The 12,321-nt window shown below is 41.8% G+C and overlaps 1 protein-coding gene across 1 annotated transcript in view; it reads right to left on the minus strand.

The window, feature by feature from the left end:
- TTN (titin) overlaps positions 1 to 12,321 on the minus strand; it is a 240,350-nt gene that overhangs the window by 1,894 nt on the left and 226,135 nt on the right. Inside the window, exons 245-256 of the mRNA XM_072341903.1 lie at positions 11,674 to 12,267; positions 11,283 to 11,570; positions 10,869 to 11,168; positions 10,118 to 10,420; positions 9,531 to 9,833; positions 8,836 to 9,420; positions 8,379 to 8,684; positions 7,989 to 8,288; positions 7,173 to 7,748; positions 6,767 to 7,072; positions 6,083 to 6,676; positions 16 to 5,960 (exon numbers count right to left, since the gene is read on the minus strand). Of these exons, the coding sequence (XP_072198004.1) occupies positions 16 to 5,960; positions 6,083 to 6,676; positions 6,767 to 7,072; positions 7,173 to 7,748; positions 7,989 to 8,288; positions 8,379 to 8,684; positions 8,836 to 9,420; positions 9,531 to 9,833; positions 10,118 to 10,420; positions 10,869 to 11,168; positions 11,283 to 11,570; positions 11,674 to 12,267 (10,400 nt within the window). The remainder of the gene's footprint in view (positions 1 to 15; positions 5,961 to 6,082; positions 6,677 to 6,766; positions 7,073 to 7,172; positions 7,749 to 7,988; positions 8,289 to 8,378; positions 8,685 to 8,835; positions 9,421 to 9,530; positions 9,834 to 10,117; positions 10,421 to 10,868; positions 11,169 to 11,282; positions 11,571 to 11,673; positions 12,268 to 12,321) is intronic.

Below are 12,321 nucleotides of genomic sequence, written 5' to 3' on the forward strand. Positions count from 1 at the left end.
TGAAATGGTACTTACAGGTTGATTATTCCTAAGCCATTCAATTTCAGGAGAAGGATCACCAGAAACTTCACAGGTGAACAACACATCTTGTCCTTCATTGACATTTTGAGACTTTGGCTGCATGATAAATGCCGGTTCGTTTGAGCGCTCTTTAGAGAACGTAAGCACATACTGGCATTTAATAATGCCTTCATCAGTTTTACCTTCGCAGGTGAGTATACCTTCATCTTTATTACTAGCCTTTTTGATAGTTAGCGTGTGATCACTTCCAGAAATGCCATATCTGTAATCATCTGAATTTCTTAGCTCCATTCCATTTAGCACCCATTTTACTTCAGAGGCACCAGGAATGTTGGCTTTCAGAGTCACTTTCTGCCCTTCAGACACGGTCATTTGAGTCGAAGAGGTTCTAATTTCTGCTTTCAATTCTTTGACATCTTCAGTAACAATTGACTTTTTAATAACTTCTTCAATTGCCGCTTTTTCTTCAGTTGAAACTGATGATTTCTTCTGGGTGGAAACAGTAAGTACTTTGTCTCCTTTCTCAACTGATTTATGAGTTTCTGATACACTTTGCACCTGGGAATGGATGTTTTTAAATACTTGGCCGGTAAACTGGAAGTTAGTTTTTGAAATACCTCCTTCTCCCATAATTTCACAAGTATATTCTCCTTTATCAGATTCTGTGAGGTCGTGGATTTTGAGCTCATATGTGCCATCTGCTGCATAATGAAACTTGAAATGATGGTCTTCTTTCAGTTTTTTGCCATCCTTGTACCAAGCCACTTCCCTGACGCTTAAAACGCTACTTTCAACTGCGCAGGATAACTTCACCTTATCTCCAAGGGTTTCTGCTTTCAGTTGCTCCTTTATCTTTGGAGGAGAAGCAGTTGGTAATTGTACTTTCTCTGCCGGTGCTGTTTTGTCTCCAGGTGGTGATTTGGCTTTTGAGGGGGTACCGATGGGTTCAGGAGATTTCACTCGCTTAGGAGACTTAACTGGCTCTGGAGACTTTACACGAGGCTCAGGAGATTTGATTCTCGGAGGTGACGTAATTGCTTTTTCAGGGATTCTTTTCCTTTGAACAGTCAAAGTAAAGTGCGCTTCCTGTCTTCCTTCAGAGTTTTCCACCATAACAGTGTAACTTCCTTCATCTGAAATCTGGACCAAAGAAATTTCAAAAGTAGACTTGTACTGCGTCCGTGTTATTTGGAAGCGCCTGGAAGAAACAATAGGTTGACCCGCGCGGACCCATGTTATTGTTGGTGCTGGTTCACCGTCAACATCACAGGAAAATCTTGCAGTCTCGCCTTCAGAAACTGTGATTGACCGCGGTTTTGTAAGGATCGTTGCTGGCAGAGTGCTCTTAAATGCCTTGTGTACAGTCCTTTCTTCCAATGATTTTTCTTCAGAGGCACTGATCTTTTCTTCGGAAGAAGCATGGTGTTCATATGATAAAAGCGACTCTCTCGTTGCTGACACTTCTGATTTGACCTCTCTTACTGAGGAACTCGCTTCTGTAGCAGATGCTTTCTTAAATGATGTGACTGCATACGCCTCTGTTCTTGTCAGGTCAGGTAAAATTGACCGTGGTACCTCTTCGTCTCTCCGCTGGGAAGAGTATGTAGTGTAATCTCCTCCAGTAACATCTAGCGTTGCATAATCAGAACATTCACCTTTGTAGTTTGTGCATACAGCCCTGTATGTTCCACTGTCATCAATATGACAGTCAAGAATCTCCAGCGTTAATACCCCACTGGTATTCGAGAAATGTATCTTACTGCTCTCCTGGAGCTCAATGCCATTGTGGTACCACTTCACGTCAGCAGTTGGTTTTGACTGGACATTCAGAATGAACCTGGTGTTGTGGCCACACGGCACACGGTGTGAGCGCATTCTCAGGGTGATGCGAGGAGCATGGTCAAGGGTGAAAGGCTGTTGAGTTAGGACTTCGTATTTCCTTTCCATAGTTTTCTGTGTTTTCAAAGCGGATTTCATGGACTCGTATCGAGAAAAAATGTCAAATCTTGCCATCCTCTCAAACCGAGAGAGCGATCTTTCAGTAGAAACTGGGCTAGGTGAACGCGGTCGAGTTCTCTCTGGTGTTGGGGATCTTCTTTCACTTTCCTCGGGAGGTCGTGAACGGGGTCTAATTAATTCAGATACAGGGCGCATCAACTCAATGTAAGTTGGAGAAAGGGATCTTCTTCTCCTTAGTAATCTGGAAGGAGGTGAAAATTCCCTTTGGATGTGTTGCACCATTTCTATTTCTTCTTCTTCTTCTGATGTGATCTCAGTTATTTCTCTTTCCCTCCTTCTCCTCAGTCTGCTCTTTTCCTCCTCTGCCATATATTCCAGCTCACTCTTGTACTCAGAGAGTCGTTGAGTAGCACCGACAGGACGGAGCAATTCTTCATCCTCTCTTTCAGCCATTATTCTTTGCTTTTGTTTGGGGGGTCTGTAGGCAGCCCTGTCATAGCGCTGACGAAGTTCCGCATAGCTTGCGCTTGTGTCAGCTTTAGTTGGGATATGGTAGCTGGAGTACCTCAGCTCTCTCTTTCTTTCTTCCTCTGAATGGACCTGTGTTCCTGCAGTTGAGTACCGAAGCGCAGACAGCTCAAAGCGTGGGGGGCTTCTACTTGGTGGGGAAGCAGAAAAGCCTAGCTCAAGCTCTTCTTCAAGGCGCAGTCTTTCCTCTTCAGTTCTCTTCATGGCTAAATAGTCCTCAATTGGCAGGAGTAATTCCTCATCAGATAAATCACCAAGTGACCGCCTCCTTGGCCTGTAGTAATATTCATAATCTGGAGATGGTGTACGCCGACGTGCTGGTCTCACAGTTTCGAGGTCATCTTGTGTTAGCTTCGGTATGCGCCATTTAGGCTTATACTGATCAGAAATGCGTGGCAGTGGCATCACATAGAATTGCTCCCACCTGGAAAGACGTATGCGTTTCTGGCGTTTCTGAACGGTTCTCTCAAGTTTTCCTGGCATTTCATACTGGTCTCGCAGCCTCTTGTACCATTTCATATCTGACAGAGGCACAAAGTGTTTAATGGTCTGATCTTCCTCAAGAGTAGTACGCACGTGTTTGCGAGGCTCTGGAACCTCATATGGCATACGAAGTTTTCTTTCTTCCTTCTTTTCTTCTTTCTTGATTTCGTATTCACCTTTGACAGTCTTAGTGCTGACAGCTGGTTTGTATAAGATAGCAGCTTCTCTGAGAGCCTCTTGTGCAGTTTGTGTCAATGGAACAGCTTCAACCCCAGAAAGGATCTCTGCCATTCTTAAGGTCTTGTCAATTTGCCTTTGTACGTGCTTCTCCCGCTCTTCTTCAGTCTTGTACTCACGCTTGACATATTTCAAGCGTTCAACTTTTAGATGAGCCTGGCAGCTTGTAGATCCAGCGCTGTTTGTAGCAGTAACTCTGTAATAACCGCTGTCTTCTGGTAAAGTATCTCTTATATGCAAAGCATAGTAATCTAAACCTTCATGAATTATATCAAAGTTAGGACCAAAGGATAGAGGTTGACCGTCTTTCTCCCACATCAATGTCGGTTTTGGAATACCAGATACCCTGATCTCAAAACTAACATTTTGGCCTTCTTGGCATTCGGCATTGGCCAGCAGTCTTTTAAACATTGGCCTCAGTGTAGTATCTGCTGGAGGTGGATGTGGAATCACAGTCAGCTTAGCTTTGCAGCTGTCTTCCCCATATTTATTGCGTGCTACAATACTGTACTCCGCATCGTCCTCTTCAGTGACTTTATTGATGATGAGCTGGTAAAGACCTTTGTCTGATTCAAAAGTATACTTATCGTCATCACCAGGCTTGATTCTCTGGCCTGACTTGAACCATGTTAAGCGAGGTTCTGGGTGGACTGTTATAGTTACACCAAACCTGACATTTTCTCCAACGTATGCAGTGCGATTATACAAAGGCAAAGTAAATTCTGGTGGGCGCTCTAGAAGTCTCATTGCATCAACACGGCGTTTCACTTTCCTAACAGCTCTACATCTGTAGTGCTCAGACATTTCTCTCACGCCTTTAACAAAAAGTTCTGCGTAAGAGCTGTCTTCACCGTAGTCATTTATAACCTTGCATCTGTATGTTCCATCATCTGATTTAGAAACGTCTTTGACGTACATCGTCGCCACACCTTCTTCATAATTGATTTCATATTTCTCATTGTTTTCTAGTTGCCTCATACCAAAGTACCAGGTGACCTGTGTGGACTGATCATAGTTTTCAATTTTACACACATATTTGGCATGCCCTCCTTCTTCTGCAGTAGCATGGTTTATCTGCCCAGCAATGGGACCGATGTCTATTGGAGCAACTTTAACTTTAGCCACTGTTATACCTTTCTGAGATCTAATTGCACCTCCACAGGAAATGCGGGCTACTGACACAACTGTGTTCCACTCCTTCTTTACTAGAGTGTGGTAGTAACGCCTGTGTCTTAAGGTCTTGATGGTTTTAGTGCTGGTCTTCTCTGTTTTCTGTTTAAGCCACGTGTGATTAAGTGCTTCAGCAGCTGTCATTCGAGCTTTTCTTTCCTTTACTAACAGGCGATCGATGAAGTCCATGGCCTCAATGCTTATGTCTTTGAATGCTTCATCATCAAAATGGTATTCAGCATTTAGAATATTTTCAATAACTTGTTGATTTGTTTCAGCAATGAAAGGATTAATGCCGCTGAGAAGTATGTACGTTAGAGCACCAACTGACCACATGTCAGTTGCTGTGCTGACCAAATCATGGTGATGTACTTCAGGTGCATAATATTCAGGTGAAGTGAACTGGAGTCTAAAGCTGTCTCCAGGCTTCAGTTGTCTGGCTTGACCAAATTCGACAATTTTAACTACAGAGCTCCTTCTTGTGAAATAAATAATATTGTCTGGTTTGATATCAAAATGTCCAATGCTGTGGCGATGTAAAAATTCTAGTGCATCACAGACCTGGCGTACATAACTTACTATTTCTCTTTCATTCAGTTCAAATGAAGCTGTGCTGATTCTTTCAAAGATGTCAACTCCCGAAATGAATTCAAAGATCATGACTAATTCTTCTAGGCTCTCAAACGATTCATGAAGATACAGGATATTTCGGTGCCTAGCAATGTTTAGAATAGAAATTTCTTTCTTTACCAAAACTTGGTCAGCACCTTTTACTTTGACAAACTTAGCCAGGTAAGTCTTCTTTGAAACTGCCTCAACACAGCGGTGCGCAATGCCAAACTGCCCACGTCCAAGCTCTTCTGCAATCATGTATTTGTCATAGAGTTCCTTCGTAGAATAGTGAGCAGCTTTAGCTGTGGTGACTTCTCTGGTCTCATCAACCTCTTCATCGTAGTTCATTACTCTAGTCTTATCTTCCTTTGTTATAATTGGATCAGTAGGTTCAGAAGGCTGGCTTTGGCCAAACTTGTTTTCTGCAATTACACGGAACTGATAGGTGGTCTTGCCAAATAGGTTCACTACTGTATATCGTGTATCACGAGCTTGTGCAACACGAATCCATCGCTCTGCTGTTGTAGCACGTTTCTCAACGATGTAGTTTATGATCCTGCTCCCACCATCAGTAGCTGGTTCAATCCAGGTTAAGTTGACTGAATCCCTTGAAATGTCACTAACTTTCAAACCTCTTGGTGGATCAGGCACATCAGCTACATCTAATTCAACTGTTTTTTGATCAATTCCAAATCTGTTTTTGGCACAAACAATGTAAAAACCTGCATCTTTTCTGTCAACACCATTTGGGAAAACAAGAGATGTGAATGATCTTGTAACAATGACTTGGTAATGTCCATTAGTATCAATGAGATCTTGTCCCTTCTGCCACGTGATCACAGGGGGAGGCTTGCCACTGAATGGGATCTTGATGCTCACTACTTCCCCTCGGAGAGCGTGAACGGCTCCCATACCTTCCAGGTTTTTGGGTAAGTGAATCTTTGCGGGAACTGGAAGAAAAAGAGAAAGAAAAAAACAACACATGAGCAAAAACCCATGAGAAGAGCATCAATAATCCAACCGCTCAAAATTTAAAGAGAATGTGTCTCGGGAATCAAGACCCTTCATTTACCTTCAACATCCAAAGAGGCAGTGCCAGACACTGATCCTCCTTGATTGGTAGCTCTAACTTGATACACTGTGGCGTCATCATCTGTTACATCTGTAATGATTAGCTGGTGGTATCCACCCTTGAATTCCTGTATTTTGATCTTTTCTCCATCCGGCATGATCTCTTTGCCCTGCCTGTACCATTTGACAATTGGTTTAGGATGACCAGTAACTTTGCAGACAAATGTGGCATTAGCTTGAAATTTCACATTCAGATTTCTGAGTTCTTCCTTGAAATGTGGAGCTTGAATTGGTACATCAGATTTTGGAATGACTGGTTGTGATACCTCACTCCACTCACTTTCGCCACCTAGATTTTCACATTTTACACGGAACTCATATTCAAGGCCTTCAATAAGGTCTTTCACAGAGTATACGGTTTCACGAATTTCATCCGTTGTTACAGAAATCCACTTGTTTTGTTTCTTCTCACGCTTCTCGAGATAGTATGTTCTGATCTTTGCACCTCCATCACTTGCAGGTGGCGTCCATGAGACAACACAAGAATCTTTTGTGACAGCACTTGCTACTGGCTGACCAGGTTGTCCCGGTTTTTCTGTAAAGAATAAAAAGATTGAAACATTGAAGTGAACTTTCCGTAGCAATTACAGAGGCATACCAAACTGGATATTCAGTGTGCACTTACCAAATGGAGGCTTCATAATGACAACTGATGAGACTTCCAGTGCTTCGCTAATTCCATATGTATTCTGAGCAGAAACACGGAAATAGTAGCCTGCGTTTTCAGTTAGATTAACAATTCTACAAGTTGTGCCTGAAATGCTTGAAGACACAAGTTCCCATTCTGCTCCTTCCTTGGCTTCACGTTTCTCTATGATATAATTTGTTATCATAGCACCTCCATCATCTTCTGGTGGTTTCCAGCTAATCACCACGGAATTCTTCAGTACAGACTCTATAACGACTGGCCCTTCTGGTTTATCTGGCTTATCTGTGAAACAGAAAGAAGTGTCTTTTTAGTTCTTTCTTTCTTTTGCCACTCAGTATTTTAGAAAATATTCCACAAATACACTGAAAATAGAATTCTTTACCTTGTATTTCCACATTAAGTACAGTGTCAACTGTTCCAAACGTGTTGCTGAGTTGCACTTTGTACTTCCCAGCATGAGTTTTGTGCTGGACATTCTTAATTGCAAGATGAGTATAATGCTCTGTGTTTTCAATAGTGACTGATTCTGATCCTCTCAGAGGTTTGTTGCCATGAAACCAAGTTATCGCTGGTACTGGTCGGCCAATATACATGACATGAAGGCGGAGAGTGCCACCAGCACCAGCATAATATTTCTCTTTCAATGGGAAGCCAGGGTGGAACTGAGGAGAAGCCTGCAACAGTAGCTTGCCACTAGTTTCAATTTCTCCGACATCATTGGTAGCCATACAAGTGTAGAGACCTTCATCCTCTTGTTCGTCTGTTAATACTGTCAGCGTGTGGTTGCGTCCATCAGATGACATTTTGTATTTTCGGCTTTGCACCAACTCTTTGCCAAAGCGGTACCATTTAATATCAGGAAGAGGTCTCCCAACAATCTGGCACGTCAGCTGAGCTGCTTCACCCAGTTTAGTTGTAACATCCTGCATTTCCTTTCTTATGGCAGGTGCTTCTCCAGCTAAAAGAAAGAAAAAATAAAAATAATGATAACTAATCCAAAAGATTCCTCTATTATTATGTTACTGAAATGTAATCTTCATTTACACTTGTTCCCCTTACATGTGAACAGTTGGACTGTGACTTAGGACAGTCACGTTGGCAAATAATTTGTAAAGCATATTCAGTGTGGCACTGTGGTATATGACACACGAGATTACATCAGTATTGAAGCAAATACAACAGTGTATTTTTTACTTACACGTTAATTTAGTTTTCACTGCCATAGCAGTCCTTCGGGGTCTGCTGAGGCCAGTCTGGTTTTCTGCAAAAACACGGAATTCATATTCTGTGGCCTCCAATAAGCCTCCTATGGTAAACTGTCTGTCCTTGATGAGTTCTTTATTGCATTTTTTCCAGGTGCTTTCTCCAGACTGTCGATATTCAACCCAGTAGCCAAGGATCTCTTTGCCACCGTCACTTTCAGGTCGTTCCCATTCTATTGTAATGCTGTCCTTAGATATTGAAGTGATCTCAATTTCTCCAGGTTGGCTTGGTTTGTCTGAAAATTGAAAGATATACAGAAATTAAATTCTTTTCCAAATTGCTAAATTGTTCCTCACAAGATCTATTAATGCAAACATTTTCATACCAAACGGATCCTTGCATACGACTGGTTCAGAAGCAGGACTTGCTTCACTTTCACCAATTTCATTTTGAGCAACAACACGGAACTGATATTCAGCATCTGGAACAAGTCCTGTGACTGTGTACATTGTAGTAGTGATCTGCGTTTTGTTATGCCGGACCCATTTTTCTGTAGATGTCTCTTTACGTTCAATGTAGTACCCAGTTACACGAGAACCACCATCATCTTTAGGTCTGGACCAGGACAAGTTAACTGAACTCTTTGTGACATCAAGTACTTCAGGCGGGTTGTTTGGAGGCTCTGGAGGATCTGAAAATAATGACAAGAACATGATTAGTAGAAATAATAGAGCCACAGCATTCAACTATATGCTCATTCTATTGCACTTGTGGAAGTGTAATGTAGTAAGTAAGTGGTAACCATTACAAAAAGTTTTTAAAAATCTAAAATGGGGACTTACTCAGAGGTGTCTTTGGTACTGCTGGTTCTTCAGATTTGAGAGATTTGCTAATGCCAAAATGATTTTCTGCAGAAACACGGAAGTGATATTCCACATTTTCTTTTAGACCTTTCACTACCAACGATGTCCCTTTTACTCTAGAATCAACAGTGTACCAGGCAGTCTTTGGTACTTCTCGTCTCTCGACAATATAACCTAGTATATCTGCCCCGCCATCGTCTGTAGGAGGTCTCCAGCTTACTCTGACAGAACGGGCTTGTATATCGTCATACTCAAGAGGCCCTTCTGGTGGATTTGGAATGCCAATCACTCTGACTTTAATATACACAGCTTTCTTGCCACACTTGTTTTCAAGTGCCAGATCATAGGTGCCGGAATCTTCTCTTTCTGCATCTTTGATCACAAGTTCTGTGTGAGTTTCGGAAGTTGCAATCATGGCCCTCTTGCTGATATCCTGTCCTTCTTTCGTCCATTTGCATACTGGGATGGGCTTACCCTTAATGGGTATCGTAAGCCTGATAACTCCACCTTGTCTCACCATGAGACCTTCCTGGTATTTTTCATCAAGTTCATAGTCAGGATATTCTGTAAAGAAAATTAACATCTCAGGCAATGTGCATTTTACAGGCAAATGATTTAGCTGAATACTTCTTTAGGACAGCTTTCAATAGGATTTAAGATGTGAAGTGTCTTACCAAGCATTTCTGTTATTTTGACCGTTCCTGGCACTTCAGCAGGTTCTCCTGGCCCACCAGCATTACAAGCTAGCACACGGAATCTGTACTCTGCACCTTGTGGTAGGTGTGTCAAAGTGTATTCACGAATCTTGGTGGGAGTTGTATTACATTTGGTCCATTCAAATTGATCTACCTTCTGCATCTCAATTAAGTAGCCGGTGACTTTAGAGCCACCTTCATCTTCTGGTGGACTCCAAGCCAGAGAGACAGATGTTCTTGTGGTGTCAGTGACTCTTGGATTCTGAGGTTTCCCTGGAGGAGCTGGAAGAGAAGACCACATGAGGGCTCAGTGAGATCTTCTTTATGAAGATTTAAAACACATAACTTCCAGCATACAATCCGTATGAAGTCATTATAGGATTTATACAGGGATACTTGGAATAAAAGATTTTCACATATGTTTTTCTTGGTTTCTTCCAGTCAGACTCCCTTCTGCTGTTCATAAACGTACACAGATAAATTTCCAAATTACCAGAAAGAGTGACTTTCAGTAGGATCATTCCATTCTGCCATAATATGCTTAGCCTATGTAGGAAATAACTTACCAATTGGATCCCTGGCAACAACAGACTTGGAAGGACGGCTAGGTTTCCCAGCACCTCTTGCATTGATTGCTGTGATGCGGTGTTCGTATTCCAGTCCTTCAACCAACCCAGTGGAACGGTATCGAGTCATAGTGACTGGAACTTTATTTGCACGAATCCATCTATCTGCTCTCACTTCCTTGCGTTCTACGATATAACCAGTAATCTGTGAGTCACCATCATCATCTGGAGGATACCAAGTTAACGTCATACCATCTCGAGAGACATCAAACACTTCCGGAGTGCCAGGAGGGCCAGGGATACCTGTAAAAAGAGAACACAGACTTACCGAAGATGGCATCAAACTATTTTCACAGAGAAATATGCAACATACTATGAGTGACAATGTTGTATCAACATCATATCAAATTTAATTTTAATAGAAAAATATAAAACTACTTTACAAACTAGGCCAATGAAATAATCCTGCTTTTGTAATGGGGTGTAAAGCAAATTTTCAGTAATAGTAGATAGATAGCTAACAGTAGATCTAAGCATAAAGTCCATGCTTACTGTCCATGTTCTCTGTGGTGCATTTGCAATACCTATTTATGGATGAGGTTTTTCCCCAGAAACATACAAAGGCTACAGTGTACCATAATGTATCCCATTATTTGGCAAAATAAAGTAGCAACGTTTAGGATAATCTCATCTACGCGTGCCCACATAAACCATGTAAATATGCATATTTTATTCTTAAAGGTAGACTTACGAATTCTGCTCTTGCATTCTATAATCTCAGACTGCAGGTAAGATCCGATTCCAAAGCGGTTTGTAGCAGCCACACGGAACACATATTCTGCACCTTCAACAAGCCTGGTGAATTTGTATGTTGTTCTGGTTACTGACTCTGAAACTGGCAGCCATCCGGGACGGTGAGCATCACGCTGCTCTACCACATAGCCACTAAGTGTAGCTCCACCATCCAGCTCAGGTGGCTCCCAGGAGATGGTTACGTAATTTGAATCAATTTCATCAATTCGGATAGGTCCAACAGGTGGCCCAGGTTTGTCTATGAAAAATAAAATTAAGAGCCACAAAATAATGTTGAGAGAAGAAATCATATTGGTGGGAGCAAAGTTCAGACAAAAAAAGATGACGGACAATTACTTTCAGAAGTTCTTACCAAGGATTATAACTTTTATTGTATCAGAAACTGTTCCAGTTGTGTTCTTCAGTTCAAGTGTATACTCTCCAGTGTCATGAATGGTGGTCTCGCGCACCGTCAGTTTAGTCATTTTGGCAACGGTTTCCATTTTGATGCGTTCTGATTCTTTTAGTTTAGCACCAGCCAGGAACCAAGATGCAGCAGGAGGTGGCCGTCCTTCAATTGGAATAGCTAATTCAATGGGCTTGCCAGCAGGTACATGAATTGTCTTCTGAGGTATTCCAGCAAGGTCAATTGTTGGCAGAACTAAGAAAAGAAACAAATACATTGATATTCTCAGTATCTGCTTAATAAATATTGCGTTGATTTGGTGTCAGTTTCACAGTTATTTTCAGCAGTAGATGCTTACCTTTTTGGTCCTGTACTGTTACTGCTGTGACAATCTCTCGTGGTTCTGAAACACCCTTCTGATTCTGTGCTCTGACCCTGAACAAGTACTGTTCACCTTCATTGAGAGAAATAATTGTATGTTCATAGACGGTAGGCTTTACTGTCACTACCTTCAGCCATCTTTCTGTTCCAGCTTTGCTGGCCTCAATAACATAGCCAGTCAATCTGCTGCCACCATCATGAACTGGTTTCTCCCAACCAAGAGTAACAGTTGATTTGGTGGTGTCAATCACTTCAAGTTTTTGTGGTACCATAGGTACATCAGATATTAATACTGCATCAGATGTTTCACAAGCTTCACCAATGCCATAAATATTTTCTGGCAGTACTCTGAAATAATACAAAGCTCCTTCCAGAAGTCCAGTAACTCTGTAAAATGTCTTGCTGCATTTAGTAGTGACAGTCTTGTAAGCTCTCATGGAAGCTTCACGTTTCTCAATTATATAATTGCTGACAGGGGCTCCACCATCAATAGTTGGAATGTCCCAAGTAAGTGTTGCAGAATCTCTTGATACTTCCTTAATTCTCACTGCAGCTGGTGGACCGGGTGTATCTAAACCAAAAAGAAAATATTAACTTTTTCTTTGGGATTCTTTCCACAGATTGA

The sequence above is a fragment of the Excalfactoria chinensis genome, chromosome 7 (genome assembly GCF_039878825.1).
Source record: "Excalfactoria chinensis isolate bCotChi1 chromosome 7, bCotChi1.hap2, whole genome shotgun sequence".
NCBI classification, from domain to species: Eukaryota; Metazoa; Chordata; class Aves; order Galliformes; family Phasianidae; genus Excalfactoria; species Excalfactoria chinensis.